Raw genomic sequence first — 27096 nt, forward strand, 5'->3', positions numbered from 1 at the left:
ATAGAAGTCTTGACGAGATACCAAAATTGTTTTGCTTGGCAATATAAGGATATGCCTGGTCTGGATAGAGTTTTAGTCAAACATAAGCTTCCTCTTATGGAGAATGCTCGACCAATTAAGTAGGCTGTTAGACTTTTTGCTCCTGAAATTATGGTTAATATCAAGGAGGAGATCGAATGCTTACTAAAAGCTGGGTTCATCCGAACAGCCAAGTATGTCGAATGGATTACTAATATTATTCCTGTTATTAAGAAAAATGGGAAGTTAAGAGTATGCATTGATTTTAGAGATTTGAATAAGGGTATGCTAAAGGATGAGTATCGCATGCCAATTACAGAGATGCTGATCGATTCTGCAGCAAGAAGCGAACTTCTGAGCTTCATGGATGGATACTCAGGATATAACCAAATATTCATATCCTAGGAAGATGTGTCGAAGACTGTATTCCGATGCCTTAGAGCCATTGGCACTTATGAATGGTTGGTCATGCCATTTTGGGTTAAAGAATGCTGGGGCCACCTACCAAAGAGCGACGAATTCAATTTTTCATGATTTTATTGGTAAGTTTATAAAAATTTTACATTGATGATGTGGTAGTAAAATCAGAGTCCAAACAAGCTCATTTGTATAATCTAGAAATGGCTTTTAAGTGAATGAGACATCATCGACTCAAAATGAATCCATTAAAATGTGCTTTTAGTGTATCTGCGGGAAACTTTTTGGGATTCATCGTGTAGAAAAAATGAGTAGCCATCGACACTATAATTAATGAGTTTTCCGCAGATACACTATCAAACAAGGTTGACCACTAAAATTATATAATACTGCATCAGATACAACTCTAGGAAACATACTAGCCCAAGAAGGCGAAGATGGAAACGAGAAAGTAGTTTACTATCTGAGTCTAATGTTGACTGATATAGAAAATAGATATAGTGCAGTTGAAAACTTTGTTTAGCCCTTTATTTATCTTGTACTAAAATTAAAAGTCATTTAATTGGAAAGAATATTTATGTTGTATCGAAATTTGATGTTATCAAATACATTCTTTCTTATCCAATAATAAAAGGAAGAATTGGTAAGTGGATGTTAGGATTAATTGAATATTCTTTATTTTACATCCCTACTAAGGCTGTCAAAGGACAAGTGATTGCTGACTTTCTAGCAGACCACCCTTGTATTGATATTAATGAATGACCCATACTTGGATATTAGGAGCTTAAACTCTGGAGGTTATTTTTCAATGGGTCGAAACATCAAAACAGAGTAGGAGTGGGTATCTTGATAATCACCCCTGATGATATTTTGACCAGGTTCGTGTTTCGACTAGAGCCAGGTCTATCAAACAATGAAGCAGAGTATGAGGCTTTAATCATTGGCCTAGAATTATTAATTGAAAAAGGAGCTTGAATAGTCGAAATCTTGGGAGAATCATAATTAGTAATTCACCAATTGGCTAAGAACTATCGAGTTATTAGTCAAAATTTAGCCAAGTATTTTGTGATAGCCATTCGACTCTTAGTTGAGTTCGACTCAGTTTCAATAAAGCACATATTTAGAGAGCAAATCAGGAAGCTAACGAGTTAGCTCAAATGGCTTCTGGCTATAAAATATCTCCCAATTTGATAAAGGAGTTCAGTGAAATTGAAACTAACTTAACTTCTTTAGAAGTAAGAGGGTTTGTTATGCAAATGCTCTCGATCGAAATGATTGGAGATATAAGATCATCGACTTCCTTAAAAACCCCAATAAAAAAATAGATCAAAAAAATTAAATATTTAACATTAAGCTTTGTATAGTCGGGGGAGATCTTTTCAAGAAAAGTGTAGATGGTTCTTTGCTCCAATACTTAAGTATGCAAGATGCATATTTAGCTATAGCAGAGGTACATGAAGGTATTTGTGGAGCTCATCAAACGGGTCAAAAAAATATATTAGACTTTACATCGACAGGGATTGTATTGGCTTTCAATACTGAACGATTGTATCAATTTTACTCGACATTGTGATCAATGCCAAAGACATGCATCAATCCAAAGAGTCCTTGCGGCAGATTTGCATGCTATAATTAAATCTTGGCCATTCAGAGGATGGACTCTTGATTTAATTCCATCCTTCTTCTACTAAGGGGAACAAGTTTATTCTGGCTACTGTTGATTACTTTACTAAATGGGTGGAAGCTGTGCCCATGAAAGAAGTCAAGCAAGCCAAAATAATTGATTTTATTGAAGAGTCGATTATTCAAAGGTTTGGCATTTCTGAAACTTTGACTACAGACCAAGGAACCATGTTCACATGTTGATAATTCAAAGTATATACTGAGTTCTGAGGAATTAAACTTACACATTTGACTCCATATTATGTACAAGCAAATGGTCAAGTCGAGGCTGTTAATAAAATTCTAATTAGTTTGATCAAGAAACATATAGGAAGGCACCCTCGGAATTGGCATAATATATGCTTTAATTCAAGTATTATGGGCATATAGGTGTTCCCCTCGAGAAGCCATAGGTTTGACTCCTTATGAGCTGGTATATTGTCATAAAGCAGTATTGCCACTTGAAATAAATTTGCACACAATCAGAGTGGCAAAACAAAATGATTTACTTGTCAAACAATATTGGTCGAATATGAATGCTGAATTAGACAAATTAGACCAATCTTAACTGATTGCTCTTAATCAATTGATTAGGGAAAAAAAGTATCGCTAAGTCATACAACAAGAAAGCAAAAAGAAAAAGTTTACAGTTGGAGACTTAGTATTAAAATCAGTCCTTTCCACTGAACAAGTTAAAGGAAAGTGGTCGCTTTTATGGAAATGACCTTTTCTAGTCGAAAAAATCTTTAATGGCCATATTTATGAATTAAGAGATATAACAACTACTCGACAATTAGGGCATATAAACGGAAAATACCTGAAGTTATATCATTTACATTAAACAAAATATGGAGAAAAATATACAAAGAGTGAAAGTTCATATGAAAGCTACGACAATAATTTAAAATAAGGTCCTAAATTTAACCTTGAGGTCTCCTTGTTTTTGACCCATAATGGCAGAAGCTTCGACTGTTTCTTCTTTGGCCTTGATGGTTTGGTTGACAGTTTCGACAAGAGCAGGGTGACTCAAAATCATTGATGCATGCACTTGATTTATCTTCTGAAGCCGCAGAATAAGTGTTGCATTAGTAGCTTCAACTTTTGCTTACTTGATTTCAATTCATCCAACTCCTTCTCAAGAATATCGACTTTAGTAGCTATAATCTTCTCTTTGGTTCGACCCTTTGATAAGACCTTTTTGATCTGAGACTTGGCTGTCTCGCACTTTTTCAATTATTTATCATGAATAGCCAAAACCTCGACTGTTGTGTTGAAGTATTTTTCAACCGAGTCAATTCTGGAGAGATGATTATAAATCTCTTCCATAAACGCCTCCAAGGCTGCTAACGCAGTGACTGAGATTTTTTTATTCAAAAAGTCGATGGCTGCCAATAATTGAGCCTTCAGATCCACATTATTGTTAATCTCTTCCAAAGGGTGGTTGAGACATTCAAAAACAATGTTGACCCTTTCAAGGATTGAAAGGTCGGGACCTGGTGGTAACTGAGGCTCAGGTGAGGTAACCTCCTTTTCGTGAGTCTAGATAATCAGCTCTGATTCTTGCACTGAAGGAGCGATTTCTGGTTCTTGGCCAGAAGAAGAAAAAATCATCGTTCCTTCGGAGGAATAGACCTGTTAAGCCTTTGAGAGGATGTTGGCAAGATCAAAGTCGAAGTCATCAAAATTCAAGTCTTCAGCTTCAGGAGTAGGAGCATTAATAGGTAAGTCGTAATGTTCGACATTAGCAGCTTAATTCATGGTCAGCAAGATTGGCGAAGTGGCTGCAGCAGATGTCGAAACAAAACCAGATTCTTGTTGGGTCTCCGCAGGAAGAGCATATAACTTGCCTATAAAGAGAAAAATCTATGTGAATATACGAATATAAGCAAAAGAAAGAAGAGAAAAAGGTAAGCATAATCACTATTGGAGAATCAGTCGAAGCTTGAGAAACAGCAGCTAATGGTGCAGTTTGAATTGGACTTAAGAAGGAAGGGAAGCAGTCACCTTCAGAGAAGGTCGAGTAACTTCAGCTTCTACACCTGATGTGTCGACACCTTGTTTAGAGTGACTTTGTGGTCCGACTCGGGATTGAGAACTACGCTTCAAAGGTTTTGACTGAAACAAAAGGTGAAAGCATTATTAAACATACCAGATAGAACTCGATTATTAAGGACGGTAAAGTATTTGAAAAATACCTTGATAGAAATAGTCGAATTAGATTTCTGTACCTGCTTGGGCTTATCCCCCATGAGGATGTTGATAGCTCCGCGTTTCTTTGAAGATAGAGTGGCCTCACTCAACCGTCCTCTGCCCCAACCCCTCTTCGATTTTGTTTTCTTAGGAGCGGCCTCCTCATCCGACTCCCAGTTTTCCTCGACTGGTTTAGGGTCAGGGACAACACCTACTAGGTCTGTTGGCCGAGCAGCTGAAACACAAAGAATGTATAAGAGGAGTAAGGACTTAAATGTTTTCTAAAGTTTTAAAAAAATATGGTACCCGGAGGATATCCAACAATCCTCGTTCGACCATGAATTCTATCCCTGGCACATGGGTAATAGATAGCACCAATTGTGTTTATCCCCAGGGAACGAGGTTTTTCTTTCGGAGTCGATAATCCACTCCTAAGACTCCTTTAAGAGGGTCAGGAACAAGACCAAAGGGAGCATTGGGAAAAGAAAGAAATTTGAACGTTTTCATAAAATATTTTTCTGGACAAAAGGGTCTCGTGCTAAAGCTTTAAAATAACGATCGAGAAACCAACGAAAATGTGCTTCTTTTTTCTTTTTTCATACCACTAAGGCCTCGATGAAAACATACCTTACGTTCCTGAAATACCATTTTACCTTATAATATTTCTCAAAGGCAACGATTTCATGGATATGCTCACCTTTGGTTTTCTTCGACATAGCAGCAGTCTGTGCAGAAGGACGAATCAAGTTAGAGAGAGCTTGCTCAGTTGAGGGGCAATGAGAATGATAATAGGTCGACCACCATTTGTGAAAATCAGAGGTTGAAAGGAAGCATAATTTAATGTAAGCATAATTTAATGTCATATCTTTGGTACTGGGAGGTGACTTTTTGCTTATTCAAATCCAAAATCTGGTCGAATTCTTTCAGATCCGACACTTCATAGTGAACCGTTTGGGCTCCAGCTTCAAGAAAAAGTGGAGAAGGTAATGCTTGTGTAAGGCCAAATTGCCTCGACACGTATTGTGAGAAATAAGTGACAAGTTTCTTTTTTAGAGCCATGGTCGATTCATGAGGAAGCCTTACGGGAATCATTTGGGGAGTCAAAGTTTTCGACCAGAGTTTATCGACAGCCTCTTAATTTTTAGGTTTGAGACTTTTAAGAGAGTGAAGATATCCTACGTCATTTTTTTCGACAGGCTAAGGGATTGGGATGATAGTTAGAATCATCGTTGGCCTTAATATTAAGAAAAAGTTTAATGAAATGGCAAAAGGCATCAATGGATGACATACCATGAAAGAGAAGACAGTCGAATACCTTCAAGTGGAGTTTTGGAAAATTCAGAAGGGGTAGTGAGTTGAGGCTCAAACACAGACTTCAGTCATAAGTTAACAATCCAGAGAGGACCAAATAGATTGATCGACAACTCACCTCATCGAATTTCACTGACCACCAAGAAAAGTGTTTCATATAGTTGACCCAAAATAAGAGAAGTAAGGTTAACATTTTTTTTGATGGAGCAGAATAGCCAGTGGGAGATAATTATTTTTTTGGATCTAAATTGACTTTGGACAGAAGATAGAAGCATTGAGCCACAAAAGAAGAAAGGCTACAGGTTCGCTGTCAGTAACAGGGCCATTCTCGGAACCCATGTTGTTTTGGATGAAACCCGACACAAAGGTCGAGTCAAAATTAATGTCGAAGGCATCATCAGGACATGGAGTTATCCAACAAACATCTTTTCCATCAAGAGATAGCCTAGTCAAAGCTGAAATTTTCATTGGGGTCAGACCCATCATCCCATATGGAAAGTGAAAATTATTTGTGGTTGGACACCATAAGCTAGCTCCCAGTAAAGGGCAGTATAAGACAAATCATGGGTGACTAGTCGAAGAGCAGACATTATACCTAAGGATCTCCACACCGACTTGTAAGTTGGAGAGAGTCTCGATAGCCATGTCGAAAATAAGGAACTAGACTCCTTAGGAGATGCAGTCCTAAAAACTGGACTGGAAAAATAGGTGGCCTTGACATTTTACAAAAAAAAATCAAAGGAAAGTGTTCACGGAGAGATGAAAAGAAAGAAGAAATTGACTCAACTTGTTCTTGGGTAGAAATTGGTCCTAGGAATGAATATAAAACGTTGAAGACGGTAAATAGAAGCAGTATCTGGCACTGCCATAATGCGGTGGTCTCTACATCAAGGTTGGGAGCCCTTCAAGTTCCATCATCATTATAAAATTGTGACATCTTGGTCTATGACATGAACATCGTCGTCATTTTCTTCTCGTGAAGAAGAACCAAGAGTAGCAGAAGCTCCACCAGGAGCAAAAGTAACGACTGCCACAACAAAAGCAGAGGCAGGAAGAAAAGTCGACATAAGGGTTCCTACAATGGAAGTGGTGACGGGAATGGTGGTATTAGTGGTAGCAGCAATGGTGATAGAGGATGATAATACAGCGGTGATAGTCGGAGTGCTGCTAGAGTGAAGGCCAGATTGGGAGTCCATGAAGATAAGTTGAAAGGGCTTTTCAAACAAAGAAGGAGACGATGAGGAGTTTTCTGGGAAAAATGACACGTGAATAAATTTTGACTTATCATTCTGCATTTTAAAAAGATAAGTTTTAAGGGGCAATTTGTTAGTATAAATTTCGACTTATGAAGTAATTCAATTATGATTCATCGAAATTTCAAAAAGATCGACGAATCAGGCCTCTGGCTATCAGGAAACAACACTTTTGACTACAATAAGAATAATAGTCGAGGTCGAGGGTTTAATGAGAAGAAATGGGTCAAAACTAGATACATCACGTGGTTAAATTTAAACACGATGCAAGAACGTAAGGTTTGGAGACCAAGGCAAGATAGAACGTAGGGAAGCCACTATGAATATTCTTCAGAGTCAAGGCAAGGCCATAGCCTGAGAAAAAGGAGGAATTGAATCGTGGGCAAGATTCTTCAAGAACAAGTCTATCCTTAGAATCTATAAATAGAAGAAGTTTTAGAAAAAAAAAAAGGAGAAGTTCAATAAAAAATACTATATCATCACACAAAACTCTGCAAGAATTCCTAATCTCAGTGACGCAACGAAAGACCATGAAGTGCAAGTGCATGTGAGTGTTAGAAGCCCATTTTATTTTTTATTGTTCTTCATTTTTCTTTCTTTAGTTCCTTTGCTTTAAATGTTTCATTGTTATTTTGTTGTTCTATTGATTTCCATTTCACTTTTACACTTTCATGTATTTAAAGTTCTCTTTTATTTATTTCACATATTTCCATTTCATTTGTTGAAATTTGCCACCAATAATTCGACACAGTTTGTTTTCGACATGAACACTAAGTAATTTTCGGGTCGATCTCACTTTTTTCAGAAGAGTCGTATCTGCTCCTCGAATTGAGATCTTAATACAAGTTCGATTCGACACCCTGTCGAAATTGCTAAAAATCGAGTGAAACAATTTTAAATGTGGTCCTTCATAAATTTCTATACTGTGCACCAAAATTTCTGTGTTGTACATATTTGTTAGTTAAGTTTCAATATTCTGGACATGTAGTCTTTAAAGAATTTATGTGTTGTGCACCAAATTTTTCATATTGTACGTGTTTTGTTAGTTGGATTCAGTATCTGGACATAATTCTTAAAAATTTTCTGTGTTGTGCATTAAAATTTTTGTGCTCAGAAATTGTGCTAAATATATATAGAAGGAGGAGGAGAAGATGATGAAAAAATCGACAATAATGATAATATAAGAAGATGAAGAGGAAAAAAGAGGGAAAAAAATCTAACAAGAGAAGAATGTTGAAAAAGAAAAACAAAAGAAGACGACGACAAAAAAGCTCACGCATATATAAGCGTAACTTGATTGGACTTAGTTTAAAAATTATTTGGCCACTTAATTTTATTGTAATTTAAATTATACGCCAAAGAAACGGAATAATTGGAAATTCATTTGAACTTATAGTCTTATTTCTTGTCCAATAGAGGAAAGAAATATGTGAACACGGTATAAGCAACAAAAAGTGGAAAAAGTAACCTAGTTTTAGATTTTGATGCATACTTGATATGCCCATAATGCACGGCATGGATGGACTATCCAGGGCTGCGTTTTCCACAACTAACGTCCCAAAAACGCGTTCTCATAGTCACTTTTATGGTGCTGCATTAGAACATTAATGAGGGCAAGCTTCTAGATGCAACTTTGAGATAACCAGAAGATTAATTAAAAAAAAAAGGCGAGAGAGAGAAATGAGGTGTTAATAATTCGATACAACAATTTGATCAAATGCATAAATTCTCCACAAACCACAATCACCCAGGATACTCGGCATCCATGTTGGGATTTGGGATTTGGGATTTGGATCCAAATCCTCCATGTTGTTGTCAATAGACTCCATTCATACAAGTGAGTTAATAATTCGACGGCCCAAAAAGAAATGAGTGTTAGTACCTGATACGGAACCCATATTTTCTTTTTATAAGATATCCTTCCACATAATTAAATCCAATACTTGAAGAGAAAGTCAATGGTATTCATCGACCCAAAAAAAAAAGTCAATGGTATTTAGTAGTTGATTTCTGATTGCAAAAGCAACAAATGAATTCAACGACAGATTGCAATAATAATGCAACAAACTAGATAGGGAATCCACATATTTCAGAAATTAACAGTAGTCCAAGAAAGCTGTCGTCACCTACAAGTACACACACTACGTGAAATAGGTCAATGAAGCTACTGAATTCCCATTAAAAAATTCTGGTTTTTCTGATTCCATATGGATAAGTGAATTTTAAATTTTATCCAATTATAAACTCAAAGTCAAAGGTTCTAAGAAGCTCCTGCTTAAAGTTTCAATTTTTTTAATCCATCTTTAATTGAAATCGTTCACATGAAACTTCCTTCTATAATTCATGCAGACCACCCTAGCTCTTATTTTCTATCTATAACAGCATTACAACATTTCGCTCTATCTAAAGCCTAAATACTCTAAATCATAGCACATATACTCTCAGCCAAGTTTTCCAACAAAACAATGCCTCTTGTTTCCACCCCATATCCAGTCTGGTCCATGTACCTCCTCCATGCTTCCCTTCTCTTTTATGTAAACTTAGTGTGGCTACAGCCTACAACAGCAGCCACGGCCGCCGCCTTGGGAAATGATACTGATTTCATGGCATTGCTCAAGTTCAAAGAATCAATATCTGATGACCCACACGGAGTTTTGACATCATGGAACACCTCTACCCACTTTTGTAACTGGCATGGAGTCACATGCAGCACCAAACATCAAAGGGTTGTAATGTTGAATCTTAAAAGATCTGATTTGCGTGGGATTATATCGCCTTATATTGGCAATCTCTCCTTTTTGAGAAACCTTTACCTCCAAAACAATAGCTTCTATGGAGAAATTCCAACGGAGTTGGGTCGTTTGTTCAGACTACAACAACTCTCACTCTCAAACAACATACTAACAGGGGAGTTTCCTATCAAATTGACAAATTGCTCTGATCTAAGGCACTTAAATGTGTCAAGCAACAATCTCCATGGCAAAATACCAATAGAGATTGGATCACTAAGGAAGCTTGAAAAGCTGAATCTTTTCACAAATAATTTCTCCGGACAAATCCCACCTACCATGTGGAATATTTCTTCTCTTGATGTTCTCTCTCTGGCCTATAATAACTTGGAGGGCGATTTACCAGAAGAAATGGGACAACTTAGAAACTTGTCAGTTTTCGCAGTACCTGGAAACAAATTGTCCGGTACGCTTCCTGCTTCACTTTACAATATGTCATCTCTCTTTTTCATCACAGCTGCAGAAAACCAATTTCACGGCTCCCTTCCAGCCAACATGTTCTCCACCCTCACCAATCTGCAGGTGTTTGGCATTGGAGCAAATCAAATGTCAGGTCTTATCCCAACTTCCATCACAAATGCATCTTTACTTCAAGTATTTGATATTGGTGTTAACAGTTTTGTTGGACAAGTTCCAAGTCTAGGAATGTTGAAAGACCTTCACTGGCTAAACTTAAATTATAATAATCTAGGCAACGGTTCAGATAATGACTTGGATTTTACTACATCTTTGGTAAATTGTACCAAATTGGAAAATTTGATTTTGTCAACCAACAAATTTGGGGGTCCTTTGCCCAACTCCATAGGTAATTTGTCAACCCAACTCATTCGACTATATCTTGGTGATAACCAGATATATGGAACTATTCCTGAATCTATAGGAAATTACATAAATTTAATTGCCTTGGTTCTAGAATACAATCAATTTACTGGGACTGTTCCAAATACTTTTGGGAAGCTTCATAAGCTCCAACTGTTAGGTTTGGGGATAAACCAACTATCAGGACAGATACCTAGCTCCTTGGGTAATCTTACTCAATTGCTTCAAATAAGCATTTCAAACAACAAGTTGGAAGGAAAAATTCCACCCATAGTTGGAAATTGGCAAAAGTTACAATACCTGGAACTTTCAGGGAACAATCTTAGTGGTGCTATACCCTTGGAGGTATTCAGCCTTTTCACCTTGTCAACATTGTTGAACTTATCTCATAACTCATTTTCTGGCACTATACCCGTTGAGGTAGGAACCCTTAATAACCTTGGCACTCTGGATCTATCTAAAAATGATCTGTTTGGAGAGATTCCCACAACCATAGGAGAGTGTATAAATTTGGAATACCTAAACTTACAGGGGAATTCCTTCAATGGGACAATACCTCCATCAATTGCTTCATTAAAGAGCCTCATCCAATTGGATCTATCACAAAATAAATTGTCTGGATCGATTCCAACAGCATTGCAGAGCCTTTCTCTACTAACATACTTAAATCTGTCTTTCAATAAATTGGATGGCAAGGTACCAACAGAAGGAGTTTTCAAGAATACAAGTGCAATATCAATAGCAGGCAACAAGAAGCTTTGTGGGGGCATCTCAAAGCTCCACCTGCCACCATGCCCCAATACTAACCAACAAAAAAAGCAGCATAACTTGAAGCTAGTGAGAATCATAATTTGTGTGGTCATTTGTCTTCTACTGTTGTCAATTCTTACTATATGTTGGAGTAGGAGGCAAAAGCAACTATCATCTTTGATATCAAAAACAACAGACCAGAGCTCGATAGTGTCGTACCAAAGCTTATATGCTGCTACAGAAAGGTTTTCTACCAACAATTTGATTGGTTCTGGGAGTTTTGGTTCTGTGTACACAGGATTCCTAAAATCAGAAGACAGGGTCGTTGCCATAAAGGTGATCAACCTTCAAATGAGAGGAGCTCATAAGAGTTTCGTCACTGAATGCAATGCACTAAGAGTTATTAGACATCGAAACCTTGTGAAGATTCTTACATGCTGCTCAAGCATAGATTATCGCGGGGAAGAATTCAAAGCACTAGTTTTTGAGTACATGTCTAATGGAAGCTTAGAAAAGTGGCTGCATCCACAAGGTGAAACTGCAGATCCAACACATACTTTGGACCTTGCTCACAGATTAAATATTCTTATAGATATAGCTTCAGCGTTACATTATCTTCACTATGAGTGTGAACAACCTATTGTTCATTGTGATATAAAGCCAAGCAATGTCCTTCTTGATGATGACATGGTAGCTCATGTGACTGATTTTGGATTAGCAAGGATTCTCTCAACAATAAATGGCTCCTCTCATAACCAATCCAGCACAAGTGGATTCAAAGGGACCATTGGATATGCTCCTCCAGGTATGATCATTACCTGAAAACTTTAAATTCTAACATTTCCTTTTCTTAAAAAAACAGGAGTTTTAGACCATTCTTTTCTAGAATGGAATTTTATGCTTCTTGTATTATTGTTGGTATGTTATATCGCTAATCATTGACCATAATCAACGTGTTCAGAGTATGGAATAGGCTCTGAGGTGTCAACACAAGGTGATGTATATTCTTTCGGGATTCTAGTATTGGAAATGCTAACTGGCAGAAGACCCACGGAAGAATTTTTTGAAGACGGTGACAATCTTCATAACTATGTGGAAAGGGCATATCCAGAGAAGCTTTTGGAGATTGTGGACTCAACCTTTCTACTGAAACAATTAGAGAAACCATTAGCAGAAAAAGAAGGCAACATAGTGTCGTGTGTATTTTCTCTAATCAAAATTGGACTAGCTTGCTCAGTTGAATCTCCAAGAGAAAGAATAAATATGAGGGATGTCATTAGGGAGCTAAATGTAACCAGAAACGCATTTCTTTGTGGTTTAGTAAATGTGGAGTATTGTTGACCACAGAAATAATAAATTAAGAATGCATGTTACTTCCAGATTATGGGTCCAACAAGCTATAAAGCTTTTAAATCAGCTTGAAATTTCCATGTATAATTGGAAAGTAGTAGTGTTAGGACACCCAACTAGTTCCACTTTGAAGAGTTAATTTCCATAACTAAAAAGGAGTGGATTAGTGAAGAGAGTGGAGAGTTCTCAAATATCCTTTCCATCTTGTAATTATTCAATAGACAATAGTTTTATGATTTCTGATGAAGATTGTATACAGCTTATCTTGTTTGTTACCTTTTCATTTTCTTCTCCTACCTAGAGAATATGCTTGTTCTTCTATGTTTGTTTTCTTGAAATAACCTATAACATGAGCTTCTTGTCGGAAGTTCTATATAGTATACACTTATTCTACAATAGAATTACCAGTTCCTATCAAGTACATAATGGAATATCTCTATTTTTACTTCAAGAGTGAAGATTGTCAACTGAGATGCAAATCTCAAGTTTAATATTCGAAATTTAATCTCCAGAATAAGATAGGCCTAATCCAGGCATCTAAGAGTCTTGCGTATCGGTATCTAGTGCAAAAAGTGAGCTTATGCGAGAGTGAGAGCAACAAATCCGAGCAGTTAGATATTGCATAAATGGAAAGGTATCTAAGTGATCATCTGACATTTTAAAAAACTTAAAGCCTAACCATCCATGTATGGTTATATGCTCAGATTTGCTCCTCTCACTCTCACATCTAGATGCAATAGGAAGCATCAAAGAGTTAGTGTTGAACCTCAAACAAAATCACTTGCAAGGGATTGTATCACTCCATTGGCCTCCAAAACAACAGGTTCAATGAAGAAATCTGACATGTGTTCACACTATAGTAGATAACAGATAGTCTTTGGATATCTCTCTTCTCAAATGATCTTGAGTTATGGAAATGGCTAAAATAAGACAGTCAAAGAAATGTTTGTCTTAGTTTTTTTCTAACAAAAAGCTTTCCATAGAAGCTATTCATCTCACATCTACTCAACAAAACTTCTTAGATGAGTAACTTCTATGAATGATTGTAAACATTTGGAACCTCTGTTTACTAATTATGGTCAGAAGACAGTAACAAGCATATTGATATAATTAAAAAATGTATTATAAATATAAATAAAACCTGATGCATTTCCGAGTGCTTTAGATTACATGTGGTTTGGGACATTAGGTAACAATCTCCACCTCAATGTTGAACTTTCGTTGTAAATAATTTGATGTCGTAGATCCTTCAATATTTGGATGTCCTTAGATACTTGTTATATAGGCTTTCCATAGTTCAATATAGTCAATGCTGCAACTACACTTGGACTGTAGTTAGAATTAGCTCTCATCAAATCTTGTTGAGAAAGGTTGCCTTGTATTCTTTCTGAAGGCAATAGAAGCTTAACAAACTTTTCAGCTGCCACTAATTGTTCTTCTCGAAAATTGTTATCGTGTATTAAATTCCTGTAGTATAGAGCGAAGACCTCATCAAATGTCCCAGAGAAATATTGTTTTGCAACTGAATAGTAAAGTGCAATGCTTTCATTTTTACACGCATTTTAGCATACACTAAGCTTTTGAGACACATGAAATATTCTGCGTGTAATTCTTACGTGAGCAACAAGGCTAGGTTCCCTGGTGTGCAGGACCGGAAGAGCGCTTCAGGAATAATAGCTGAATCCAAGAGAATATTGGGAAGTGAAATGTATTGTATCTTAGCTTTGTACTTAATATACCATTCAGTCAAAATATTGGCACGATATGCAACAACACAAGGTAGACGTGCAAGCTGCAGCTCCACAGCAACAGTCCCAGATGTGCATAATGCAACTCTACTTGCCTGCAATGCAGTTAATTGAAGTTAACTAGGAACAAGTCAAGAATGCAGCCTTATAGGTATATGGGGTCAACAAATGAATATTAAAGCTTTGTTAAAATCAATTTATCTATATTCACATAGTTAGTTGATTGTAGCTTTAAACCATTTCCAAGTTCAGAAAATTATCCTATTATGGTCCTGTCTAATATAAAGTAATATTGTAATAATAAGATGAACATGAGAAAGTACCCAGAAGGAATAGATTGAAAACATTATTCAGGAAACATTTTGAGCATAACTACCAGTAATTTGTATTGGCAGGAACAAAACTGAAATTTTCCTATGCTGTCACCAATTATGGTGCCAAGGCAAGTTCAGATTTATGTATTTCTATACTGCACACAAATTTGATAAAGCTGGCTCTGTCAGAATCTGCAATGAGCTAAAAGAAACACTGGAATTGTTTCTTCTTTCCCATTTTTGATAGAAAAATAAATATAATAAAAGATATAATAGAACTGTTGAATCAAGTTTTGGAAATTGCGACAAGTCTTTACAAGATAAGTTCATGAAACCAAATTCCAACGACTTCGACATATTTGTAAAAGATGAGTGTACAAGGGGACCTTACACTAAAGGCATCATATCTCAGCTGAGTCATTCCGCCAGGAATTAAAACAGAAGGAAGAGGCCATCTATGAACAGCCTCAGCAATAAATTTTTCCACATACTTGTTAGGCGCAACATGAATGACTGTCATCATCTGAGGAAAAGTCTCTTTCAGGAGTTCCAATGTGTTTGCAAAGATGGGAAGCATCCGGGTGACTTCTTGCACCCTGCTTCCAGGAAGCAAGCTAACAACAGTGGCTCCTTAGAAGTTAAAGATCAGTGAGATTTTACATCAAAATATGATTTCAAAAGCTGAACAAAAAAAACTATATATGACTGTAAAAAATAACCTTTAGCCCAGTTCTATCAAATATAACCTATTTATTTCTATCTTCTTTTTTTTTCATTTTTTTCATTTTTAAAATGATAAAACCCAATTTTATATCCTTTTCTTTCACACCTACTATTTATTTCTGCAAAGAAAGCAAAAACAAATACTTGTCTGAGAAAGAGACTTATTATAGTAAAATTGGTGAAAGATCAAACAATATCCTTACATGTGCCTGCACCACAAACACTAACCAATTGAGAAAAGCATATTGAGCATGTGGATCTTCATCTGATTATCCATACCTGAGGGTATCACATGTTTATTTTGGAAATCTTCAGCATTGCCTTCAGCCCTCCAATTAGGGACTAAGTAATTGCTTCTCTGTGAAAATATCCAGCAATTACTACAAACTTAACTTCACCAAACGACTTAGCACAGTGAGAAAATCCAATAAAAGTTTTGCCACAGATCAAAGACGAATAAATATATATTTTGATTGATTGAACAATGAAAAGATAAATTATAACACAGTTTTAATTTAAATTAAATGATAAGCAGAAATAAGCTTTATTAAAACTACAAAATAATTGAGTGATACCAAATTCAATTCTAGAACATCTTCTAGGACAGGATGGCCAACAAAGGTTGCAGACACTCCATTCAATTTACATATTTTATCTTCATTTGGAAGTATGCACAATAGATGATCTACAATTTCTGCCAGCCCTCTGAGTCTTGCTTCGCCTCCTTTCCATGCCCAGAATGATGGTGCTACATAGTGAAAATGTACTGGCCAATGCGATCTTTGCTTATTGTATCTAGCTGCAAAGCCATTCCCCCACTTGCATACAGCTTAACTGTCAACAACATAAATGTAGCACTTTTCCCAGCAAGGCAGGGGCATTAGTACCTCTTAGCTGCTTCAAGAACCGGAAAGAAAAGCCTTTAGAGTCCACGGTTAATACAACATGAGGCTCAAATAAAGCAGCTGCTTCTACAGTTTCCTTCAATCTCACCTGACAATTTTAAATAAGGAATAAAAAATGATGTTCTGAATATCTCCTTTCACAAACACATACATGACATCTATATAACAAAATCCAATAAACCTTGGACTCAGTTTCAATGTTCATCTTTAGGAGGTTGATCTAAAAAGATTCTAAAGAATAACAAAATATAATTACATGTCCTACTTATTTTAATTAAAACTAAAATTATACTTCAAATCAATGAGGGTGATCCTGAGTACAACAGAATGCTTGCTGCCTTGTGACCTAAAATTGGCTTATTAGAAGAAGGTTAGTGCTTGTATTTTTCAAAATTCAAATTAAAAAAGTCATAGCAAAACTTCGGCTACTATAAAAGGGTTGGGTACACTACCCTCTTAACTAGAAATGTTAACAATTGCAAAGAGAGTAAGGAAGATAATATTCACACACTCACTCGGATTCTATACAAATGCGGTAGTAGTTCCCAAATTCCCATGACCGAGATATCCTCAATGGGAAAAAGAGATTGCATTCCTTCACTTGACATCTTAGCCCTGAAATAGATAAACATCAAAATGATAGATAGTAACATAAAAGTTAACAGAACTCCAAAATGAGTTCTTCCAAAGAGAAAAGAGTGTGATCGAAGTTACAAATGGAGATAACGAATCCTCTCATTGATTACAGAATCACAGTCAGCTTATATACAAATCCCTAGAATGTAATCGTGTAACCAACTATGCAAGCTAAGCAACAGCTAGAAAAGGAAATGTAACTAATTCTAACTAACTCTAGGTTCTTCATCAATATGACTTCAATCATCAATTCTCGATTTGCAGAGATCACAATCAATCATTATGAGATGAACATTTTCAATTTCTCTTTGCTTCTTTTCTTATTGATGATTTAAGAGCGAAGAAAACTGTGTTACCCTCCAACACCAGCAAAGCGAACAGGGAAAGGGGAGAGAAGCTTGAGGGAAGCCATGACACGAGAAGCAATGGAGTCACCAGAGACTTCGCCTGCAACAACGAAGACCCTCAGTTCTCCATCTCTTTCAGCCATCTCCAACGGCGCTTTAGTTCTTGGAACTGACGAAAACCAAAGCGCACTCGAACTGCTTGGGCTCCATTTCCTTCTGCACAAGATTTTGCCAACAGTGGCGCCCAACATCGTCGTCCGAGGGACCACCGTACGCGCCACTCACCGTCGCCGGTCACTGGAACCTGCTACCTGCTGCCGTTAGATGAGGCTGTTATTTCTGTATATATATATATATATATATATATTCTTGGATTTTTTATTATAAAATAAAAAAATATTATTTTTCCAAAAAAATTATTAAAACTTTATTTTTGGAATTCATTTTTTTTTAGTCCTACCCAATGGAATATTTGTACAATGTAACCATAATAAACATCTCATCCCAAAAGCTTAAACTGATTTTGGGTTTACCAAAAGATCGAACTCTTGACCGATCTAAAATTTTGATAGTATGTTATGATACCACTCATCCCAAAAACTTCAGCCGATGTAAAAAGATAACATTAATACTTATATCTCTAATACTTCCCTAAACATCCATTGTACACATTGTACAAATACTCCATTGGCTCCCTATATTTTCTCTTTTTTTTTTTAATTCAGATCAGTCAATTTCACGTAAATAGAGAGTTGAGAGCCGTTAGATGAAAATTTATTTAAATTAGTCAAATCATTTAACGGCTCTTAATTATCAACTTCACTGGAAGTTAAATGTCTTTGAGTTCTCACCTTTTTTTATGTGGGGGCAAATTTGTCGTAACTCCTCGCAAACTCTATAAATTTTATAAAATAAAATTCGCCGTATTTCTAATTAACTTCAACTTTTAAGTTTTTTTTGTGTTGAGGAGCACCATTCTTATTCCATCATTGTTAAATATTGCTTACTACATCATTGTCAAAGACGGCTTATTCATGTATACGCTTGTGTGCTACTCCTATGTACTCCTATTAAAGATGGCTTATTCATGTATACTCTTGTGTACTATTCTTATATACTCCTGCAGGCGATGATAATGGTTGTGAACTTGCTTCCAAAAAAAATTAGATTCCGAAAATTAAGTTTCGATAATTTTTTTGGAAATAAAGTTTTTTTATTTTATAATAGAAAAAAATCTAATGCTAAAATTATCAGAATTTATTATTGAGTAAACTACCATTTTTATTCATGAAAGTTAAAAACGCTGACATATCTGTTCATAAAAGATGAAAATTACTATTTATATCCATATAAATTTGACTTTTGCAAGCAAAATTATCCAAACTTCAAATAATTACATAAAATTTTCAAACTACCCTTAGTGAGTCTCATCCTCCTCAATTCTAATTACTATTTATACCCATATAAAATTGACTTTTGCAAGCAAAATTACCCAAACTCCAAATAATTACATAAAATTTTCAAACTACCCTTGGTGAGTCTCATCCTCCTCAATTCTTCGTCTATAGCTCTTCCTCTGTGTCACAACTCCTCACCCCCTCCTATTCTCTCGCTCACCCATCCTCTAACTCACTCACTCACTATCTGCAGCACCTCTATCAGCCGTGAACCACCACTACTGCAGCACCATTCCCCTTCCTTCTCTCTCTCCCCCCTCTCTCTCTCACTTTTCCTATCTCACCTCTTGAACATCAACATAACCCAATGACTATCCTCTTCAAAATCACAAAAAAAACATAGATCAAATCGAAGAATAAAACATGCATAGATTCAAAATAAAACCTTAATTTCTTAGAACATTCTTTACCAAAAATTATCAATTTATCAAATTTCAAATCACAATTTTCGTTGCAAATAACACAGAATACTAATTCGATTCCAGCAGCACTAGGAGGAGAAGATTACGAAGACACATCGCCAGGAGGAGAAGAAGAGAGCAGTGACGTCGAAGGAAGGAGAAGACGAAGACACGACGTTTGGAAGAGGAAGGGACTCAGCACTGAAGAAGTTGTGGTTGCAGAAAATAGAGGACTCAAAATTGCTACCTCTTGAAGCCAGACACCTTCCGAAGAAGAAGAAAGAGAAGGAATGAGAAGATGGAGCTCGCAGCAGCAAAAGGAGGAGCCACCATTGATGCACAGAAGAAAGAGAAAAACGACAGATAAGAGAGAAACATCAATAGGGAGAGAAGAGGAAGGAAAAAAGTACAAAGATGGAGGGGAGAGAAAGAAAAAGAGGACGATTGAAGAAGATGGAGGAAAAGAATAGTGGTGGTTTACAACGGTAGATGAAGAATTGAAGAGAATTAGACTCACCAAGGGTAGTTTGGATATTTTATATAATTATTTAGAGTTTGGATAATTTTGCTTGTGAAAGTCAATCTTTATGGTACAAATGGTAATTTCTATCTTCTATGAAAAGATATGTCAGCGTTTTCAACTTTCATGGATAAAAATGTTAGTTTACCCTTTATAATTTTAGGCATTACTTAATAGACTTAATTTCTTTAGTCTATAAATATAACAAAATATTTAATTCCATATTTTTAAATATTGATAGTTTACTGATAGTCAATAATAATAAATTCTGGTCCTCCGGCATTTTATATATTTGACAAATGTTTGTTTTAATTGAACAACAAATGTCCAATTCAAACTGTAAAACAAAATTTAAATTGAATATTTAGCGATAAGTCAGTTTATTTCAAAATTCAAAAATTCATTCTCTTTAAATCTCTCTCTTCACCCTTTTCTATGCATTTTTATTATCGTTATCCCTCGCCATCACGACTGACAGATAAATTGCGTATTCGAAAAGTCGATTAATACCAAAGTTTCGTACTGTGTCTTAGTACTCTGGATCTGACTCCAACGCTGTACGTCCATCTTCGAGGTGATCGCTGCCATGGAGTGCTGATTCTCAGGTCTCCGGCAACGGTGCTAATGTTCCGAGGGTTACTTGAAACTGGATCGTGTTTGGACTTGAACGTAAGGTCCAAACTCTTAGTTAGGTGGTTTCCGACTTAGCCTGCGACAAGCAGCCGTTGTCCGAGTTGTTTGTGAGGAGATGGGGGACGGTACCTGCAAAACACTCTGATGCTTAAGTCAGTAAGGGTCTTAGCAGGTTTTAGTGTATTGAAACTTAAGTATATATGAGAGTATCAGTGTATTTATAAGTGATGAGCCAATAATCACTGTTAAAGTAATTATAGTCTTTGTAGTGGATAACTGTCCATTTTTTGTAGAGTTTGTTGAGATCCCTCTTCCGAAAGTGGGAAAAGATATTAGGAGTTTGTTATAACTCCTTCAGAGATGAAGGGTGTTACTATGCAGCGCTTTTGTCCGACCTGTAAAGAGATCGGTTATGGATAGCTATATTTTAAGCTTTCTCTATTTTTGGGCCTGATTTATATTTTAGGCCAGGTATAAACAATTATGTTATATTATATTAAATTGAATTGAATCAATTTTAAAAAATAAATCCAAATTCAATTCAATGCAATTTGTCAAAAATTATAATTTTAATTAGTTTTCTATTTGAATTAAATTAGATGAATAATTTAATTTAAATGGTTTTAGGGTTGACTGTTTGAACAACCTACCTTCAATGAATCCATTGCATTTGCATGATATTTACATTTTCCTTGCTGCTGAAATAATACTCCGGATTGTCCATTTCTCTTGTGGGGCGCCAAAAACCATTACTCCAAAAGGCCAAAATCAGCGAAGAGGCCCCTTTTTTACTCACTCTCTCTCTCTCTCTCTCTCTCTCTCTCTCTCTCTCTCTCTCTCTCTCTCTCCAACGCAAACGCACCGAGATAATCTTGCTGACGTAAAGATTCAACTTCTCTCAAGCTTTCTGTTTTCTCTTCGCCGACCCAAACATAAACGGAAGAGGAAACAGGAGAAATAGTAAAAGGGAGACCGGGGGTTTTAGGGTTTTGATTCGCTGCCACTGCGTCCATTTCAGCATTCGGTGGGCGACTGGGGTGTGCCCCCTTCCCTACCATTGAATCTGCTTTCTCCGATTTGCTGCGAAATTAGGGTTCGTAGTAGCTTTTGGGGCTAATTGTTCCGTCGATTCCGAGAACAGTGAGTAAATCATAGACAAGATGTATGCTGATCGGGTGGACAGTGGAGTCAGGAGATCCGCCAAGGAACGCCTTAACGGAAACACCGTCACTGATTCTTCGCGGCCGCAACGGCAAATCACCGGCAAGAGGTTTGTTTTTCTTTTCATTTTCCCCTTTATTCTGATAATTGTGTTCGTGGATTTGGCTTGTTCCTGGAACTCACATTTGGGTAGTATAATTATTAGTGCGCATTAATTCCACCATGCATGTGTTGCTTGTTAGAGGCTATGGTAGAACAAGGGTCTGTTTCAATTTGTATCGTTGCCAAAAATTTTGGGTTGGGGAGAGAGTAGGGTTAGCTTCGGCACCCACTCAAGACTTACAATGTGGGATAAAAGAATTGACTGAAGTTAATGCAAAGTATTGGGCGTTGCTTATGTTCTTAATTGTACGTCTCCTTGTGGACTCGTGGTGTTTGGATTCAAGTGAATGTGGAGGCAAGTGAGAAGTGTATTTGATTGGGTCTGTGAGGGAGGGGACCTGCTTGAGTTGAAACAGGCATTTGCTACTCACTGGAATTGGTGCTGTTTTGTGTTACCTTGATGGGATGCTTTGAAACTCTCCGCCCTAAGGCTTAATTCCTTGTAGACATTGGTAGAGACCGGTGAGGATTTGTACAAGGATTGTCTTTGGGTTACATTACTCAATTGGCTTTTGGTTACGCCACTTTGTAAGGTTACATGGTAGTGGAATATACTAAATTTAGCAGACTTGTTTGCCAATGTAATGTTTGATTGATGTAAAGTTTTAGTGACGATATGGAGATTTTGTAGCTGCCAATGTTAATTCAAGGTCCTGTAGGAGAGAGGTCTAATTATTAGGTTTTTCTGTCAATTTACTGGCATGTGGAGTCATGATATGCTATTTCATTAACTATTTGTAAATGACAGTTAACAGTAATAGCTTCCACCTAAGTCTCAATAGGAAATCTCACATGGTTAACATCATTCCCCTCATACTAACAAGGAGAACAAAAACCACAAAGGGATATCTTAGCTCCTCCCAACAGAAAGAATGAAGTCTAGGCCTATTCAGACCATTGGCCGAGGTGCACCACCAGTTACCATTGTCAAGTGACTTTAAGAGAACTAAACGAGAGAAAGAACAACTAATACCTTCCACTTGCTTTGCGACTCATGTCCCAAATTAGCAGCATACCTCATGAAGCTCCATGATAGGGAAGAAAGGCATAATCCATATGTATTAATTCCCAAACTTCTTAAGTTCAAGTTTTCATAGGATTCTAATTTAGTTCCTTAAAGCATAAGCATATGAGGTTAAACTTTTAGGATAACTTCATTTTCCTTTAGTTCATTCAACTGCGTGGAAGGTACTGGAGTATTGTTGAATATCTCATGTTCCATCGATCTAAAATTCTTTTGCATAAGTTAAATCTGCTTCCGTAGGATCATTTTTATTTTGCTGGTTAAATTTGGTGAAAATGATATTCAGAGCGTGTATTGAATGTCTTTTAAATGGTAGTTATGCGGCTTAAAGATAAAGAAGAAGGATGAAATAAAGTCATGAGAATTTAGAAGGCTGACTGGTGGAGAGATACTGGCTACTGCCTTTCTGTCTCCAGAATGTTCTCTATTTGACTGGATAGTTATAACTGCTTCAGTTAGTTAGTTACATTGTACCTCCAATGTTGCAATTTCATCTTGGATGTTTGAATGCTTAATGAAGTGAAAACTTAATGATATATTTATGGTCATTACTTTTGCAGGCAAAGGCAAGATGACAAGTGGGAACATGATCTCTTTGATGATGATGATGGATCCCGGATCACTAGTATGGATTGATTATGTTATTATCATATGCAAGTATAAGTTGCCACTCTTGTTGGATTCCTGTACTTCTTTTTTGGGTTTTAACTTCTTTTTGTTAATGGCTTGTGAAGATCGCAAAGTTACTTCTCATGATCTTCGTCTTAAGCTTCAAAAGAAAGGTCTTCAACCGGCAACTCAGAGTGGAAGGAGTTCTGCTCCAAATGTGCGGGATCTTCGTGAAAGGCTATCAGGGACAATGACTGTGCAACCTAAAAACATTGATCCACCAAAGTCAAAGGTGGTAGCCAAACCAAGCAGTAAAAGTGTCGGTGTTGAGGCTCCTGCAGTACAGGCCAAGAGACCATCTAATTCAGTCCCTAAAAGGTTGCCACAGAAGGTATTGTTATCTTCTCACTAGAATTTGATGACAATTTTTAGCTAGTGTACCTCTATTGTACTTTATGGGTTACAAATATTTTTGGTAAACTACATGATAATTAGTTTCATGAGCCAAGAGCATTAATGAATTGATTGCCATGGGGGCCATTTTTTCTCAATTTTACATATAATGGCGAGCCATCTTTGATCTTGGGGATGTGATATAATTGTTGTTGGGTTGTAATGTTGCAAAGAAGCAGAGTCAGTTTTCCAAGTGGAAGAAGTTGAAAGTGCATGAAGCATTGGCTTTATTATGCATGCAATTGACGCAGCCTGATTCTTCAGTATTCTATTATTCTAATGGACTTGAGATAATAGTAGCCATAGGTGCTGAACTGTTAATACGTTTGGTGGGGTTCATTTTGTGTTTAGTCATGTTCATCCACTTAGTTCATTTTGTGTTTAGTCATGTTCATTCACTCTAAGTGGATGAAATTTCCTAATGTATGTTCAAGGAAAAACCAAGTTAATTTTGTTAAATTTGGTTTGCCTGTTCCTTTGTTATGTAATTATTTTTTTTTTCTTTGTTAATTAAAGGAAAGTAACGAGATTTAACTTCTTGCCATACAGGCTGATATTTCGGTGGATGATTTCTTGCAATCATTGGGTCTCGAAAAGTATCTCATAACTTTTCAGGCAGAAGAAGTATGCTCTGCATCTACTTATATCTTTTTTGCCTCATTATAGAAAGTCTCTTGTTGAAAGTAACTGGGTTTTAATTTGACAATAAGAGTTCATATTGACATATAAAAGCTGTTTCTTCAGGTTGATATGGCAGCCCTTAATCATATGACTGATGAGGATCTCAAGGCTATGGGTATACCAATGGTATGCATCAAACTAGTCTTTGTTTCTGTTTCTTGCAGCAATAATTTGCGGTAGCATCAGTCATGTGGACTTGTGTAACTTGAAAATGGCATCTTTTTATATTTTAAGGCCCTTTTGATGTTAATGTTGATCCAAATATTTTAGTTAGTTTGTAAACCTAAATCCTCATTAGTTAGTTTATCTGGTAGCTGGTGAGATTAAAACCCTAATTGGAACACACTAAAATGGAAATGATCTTGTCCTCGGGGATGGCTGTAAGTTTAGCTTTCAAACTTATTGTTCATTGCACAAATCAGAAGTAGCTGACTGTCATTTGCCTTGTAATTGCCCATAAAGGGTGAAGTAGTCAGATTTGTTGTGTTCCTAGAATTTTATGGTGCCATAATGATTTTTCCTCTGGAAAGCTAGGTCCATTAAAGGGAAGTGCTTCTCGTTGGCTTAATACCACGAAATGACATTGGCTCATCATTTATTTTTGTGATTATGGTATTATCACTTTGGTCATGTTGGGTTTTAGCTCCCTGATAGTGTATGTTTCAGGTGTTATTATGTAGTATACATGGTCTGCTTTTTACCTGAACACATTATGAACATGCTTTGTTGGTTCCAGGGGCCAAGAAAGAAGATACTTTTAGCGCTAGAGTCAAAGGTCTAATATTGATACTCTTAGCTTGAAGCACATGTTCATGGAATGGTGGTGGATTGATCAGCGTCTGAAAGCCAAGTGTAATAGCATAGCTCTTTTGACTGTCTTCAATTTCTTTTGTAATATTATTTCCCCAAAATCTTAGACATGAAGCAGGTTAGTTTGGAGTTATGTTGGCAAAACCTGTCAACCTTTTGGAGCTTATACATGTGCCTATTAATGAATGCATTTAAGGGGAATTTGCCTTTAGAATTTGTCCAAGATTTGAACCTAAGAAGTGCACTTAGAAAAATGATACTGACTGCCTGTTTTCTTTTGCATGTTGAGTAAAAAATGGAAGAAAGAAAATGAATTGGAACAAAATGAAAGAAAAAAAGGTTCATCTTTCCAATGAAAAAAAAAAGCATTATTATTGTTATTATTATTATTATTATTATTATTATTATTTGGGTTTGACAAAGTATGTAAAATGATATATTATTGTAAAATACAATCTGATATAGTTGGTAATTGTTGGAAATCTATCTATGGAATTCGAGAACTGGAATTTAACCTTGATTGGAACTAATTAATTAACAATTAAAATTATGAAATTTTAGTTTAAATTTATTTTTAGTTTGTATAAAGGGTAAAATGATTAAAATAAAAGATTAAATTTACTATCGACATAAAGTAGTTGATTTAAATTATGTAATAGTAGTATACAACATCTCATAAAAGACCAAATTTACAATTTCAAAGAGAATTCAATTCGACTTTTACTCATGGAGAAAATACTTTGTATGGAGTTTGATTTATGCTGCTGTGTATGGAATGAATTCCGGAGACATCCTATTTTCAATTTTTCATCATTATGATTATGATTCATGGAAACTCAAACGGTAATTTCGTCAAGGTTACTGGGGATGCTGCATCTCTTGGCTAATTTCTTTTCATATAGATTAAGCGTGTGTGTAGTATTTTGTTATTGGAAATTTCGATGTTTTTCTTTGAGATGGAGTTAATTTTGTTTAAGTTAATATTAATCAAATCAAACCATCTGATTTGTTTGAGGAGGGAAGACAATCTACAAATCATAAGTTTGATTTTTTTTTGTTTCCCACGGTATCCCTCAACTTGACAGGTCAATGACTAATCTGTCGCGGATCTGAGTTCCATTTAAGGGTCTATCGCTGGTCAATGGGTTACTGCATGCACAAGGCGGGATTCGAATCCCAACACTTGCTTAAGCGGATGAGTGAGCTGACCACTCGACCAACCCAAATTGATTTTTGAGAATTCGATTTTAATGTTAAATTTTTTTATATTTTTTAAATTGTAAATCAGACCGTCCATTTATAATTTAAAAAAAAAAAAAACTTGAGTATGATTTTTGGACACTACCGTATAACCAAAAAGAAAATCGGCGCATCCAATGTTTTGAACTCCATAGCAATAAAAATCAGTAAATCACATCCTCTGCCTTATTTTTTTGTGATACACAAGCACATGGGACATATTTTCTAAAAAGGAAAAATATGAAGAGCCAATGGAATATTTGTACAATGAAAGATTAGGGAGTATTAGAAATATAATCATTAGTGTTACCTTTTGCTATGGAAGATGTTCATTTTGTAACTCAATAGCCCATTGTACACATTGTATAAGTAGTCCATTGACTCCCTAACAAGACTCTTCTAAAAATAATAAGCGGCATCTCTTTAGCTTAAAATGTTTCCATATTTATTCAATAAAAACTGCATATCTTTTAAATAACATTAATGTATAAATTATTCACTTAATAAATTATTTTTTTAACAACAATTTACTTAATAAATTGTTCTGCTTTGTAATTATAAAAATATTGAAATCTGCCAATACTTTCTCATACATTGTTAAGAATCAATCTTTTTATGAATTGCTTAAGAGATCCAGTTGTGAGCACCCATTGCACCATTTGTGTAAGTTTTTTATTGGTATTTATTCGGTTCTCCATCCAATTCAAGATAAAC

General features: G+C 36.0%; 3 protein-coding genes and 1 long non-coding RNA gene across 7 annotated transcripts; 2 read left to right on the forward strand and 2 right to left on the reverse strand.

The window, feature by feature from the left end:
- Nucleotides 1–2900: 2900 nt before the first annotated feature.
- Nucleotides 2901–4205, reverse strand: LOC140181931 (uncharacterized). Its single transcript, XR_011877596.1, has 2 exons — nucleotides 4102–4205; nucleotides 2901–3944 (listed from the first exon to the last, which is right to left on the reverse strand). It is a non-coding gene; the product is annotated as an uncharacterized lncRNA (long non-coding RNA).
- Nucleotides 4206–9008: 4803 nt separating this feature from the next.
- Nucleotides 9009–12834, forward strand: LOC112776336 (uncharacterized). The gene is made up of 2 exons (XM_025820466.3): nucleotides 9009–12014; nucleotides 12171–12834. The coding sequence occupies exons 1-2, from the start codon at nucleotides 9317–9319 to the stop codon at nucleotides 12548–12550; spliced, it is 3078 nt and encodes a 1025-aa protein (XP_025676251.1). The 5' UTR covers nucleotides 9009–9316; the 3' UTR covers nucleotides 12551–12834.
- Nucleotides 12835–12973: 139 nt separating this feature from the next.
- LOC112776337 (probable lipid-A-disaccharide synthase, mitochondrial) lies at nucleotides 12974–17564 on the reverse strand. 4 transcript variants are annotated; one of them, XR_011877090.1, is made up of 9 exons: nucleotides 17242–17563; nucleotides 16765–16864; nucleotides 16232–16337; nucleotides 15920–16143; nucleotides 15624–15702; nucleotides 15113–15251; nucleotides 14176–14402; nucleotides 13701–14026; nucleotides 12974–13479 (listed from the first exon to the last, which is right to left on the reverse strand). XR_011877090.1 is itself a non-coding variant. In XM_025820467.3 (8 exons), the coding sequence occupies exons 1-8, from the start codon at nucleotides 17481–17483 to the stop codon at nucleotides 13837–13839; spliced, it is 1407 nt and encodes a 468-aa protein (XP_025676252.1). In that variant the 5' UTR covers nucleotides 17484–17564; the 3' UTR covers nucleotides 13661–13836. The 4 variants fall into 4 exon arrangements, 1 of the variants encoding a protein (XP_025676252.1); XR_003815955.2 differs by having other exon boundaries at nucleotides 15013–15251; XR_003189916.3 differs by lacking the exon at nucleotides 12974–13479 and having other exon boundaries at nucleotides 13661–14026.
- Nucleotides 17565–20886: 3322 nt separating this feature from the next.
- Nucleotides 20887–25357, forward strand: LOC112775970 (uncharacterized). The gene is made up of 6 exons (XM_025819902.3): nucleotides 20887–21513; nucleotides 23151–23215; nucleotides 23325–23590; nucleotides 24202–24276; nucleotides 24397–24459; nucleotides 25070–25357. Exons 1-6 carry the CDS (start codon nucleotides 21404–21406, stop codon nucleotides 25112–25114), a joined length of 624 nt encoding a protein of 207 aa, XP_025675687.1. The 5' UTR covers nucleotides 20887–21403; the 3' UTR covers nucleotides 25115–25357.
- The last annotated feature ends 1739 nt before the right edge of the window (nucleotides 25358–27096 follow it).

This window comes from Arachis hypogaea, chromosome 19 (genome assembly GCF_003086295.3).
Source record: "Arachis hypogaea cultivar Tifrunner chromosome 19, arahy.Tifrunner.gnm2.J5K5, whole genome shotgun sequence".
NCBI lineage: Eukaryota > Viridiplantae > Streptophyta > Magnoliopsida > Fabales > Fabaceae > Arachis > Arachis hypogaea.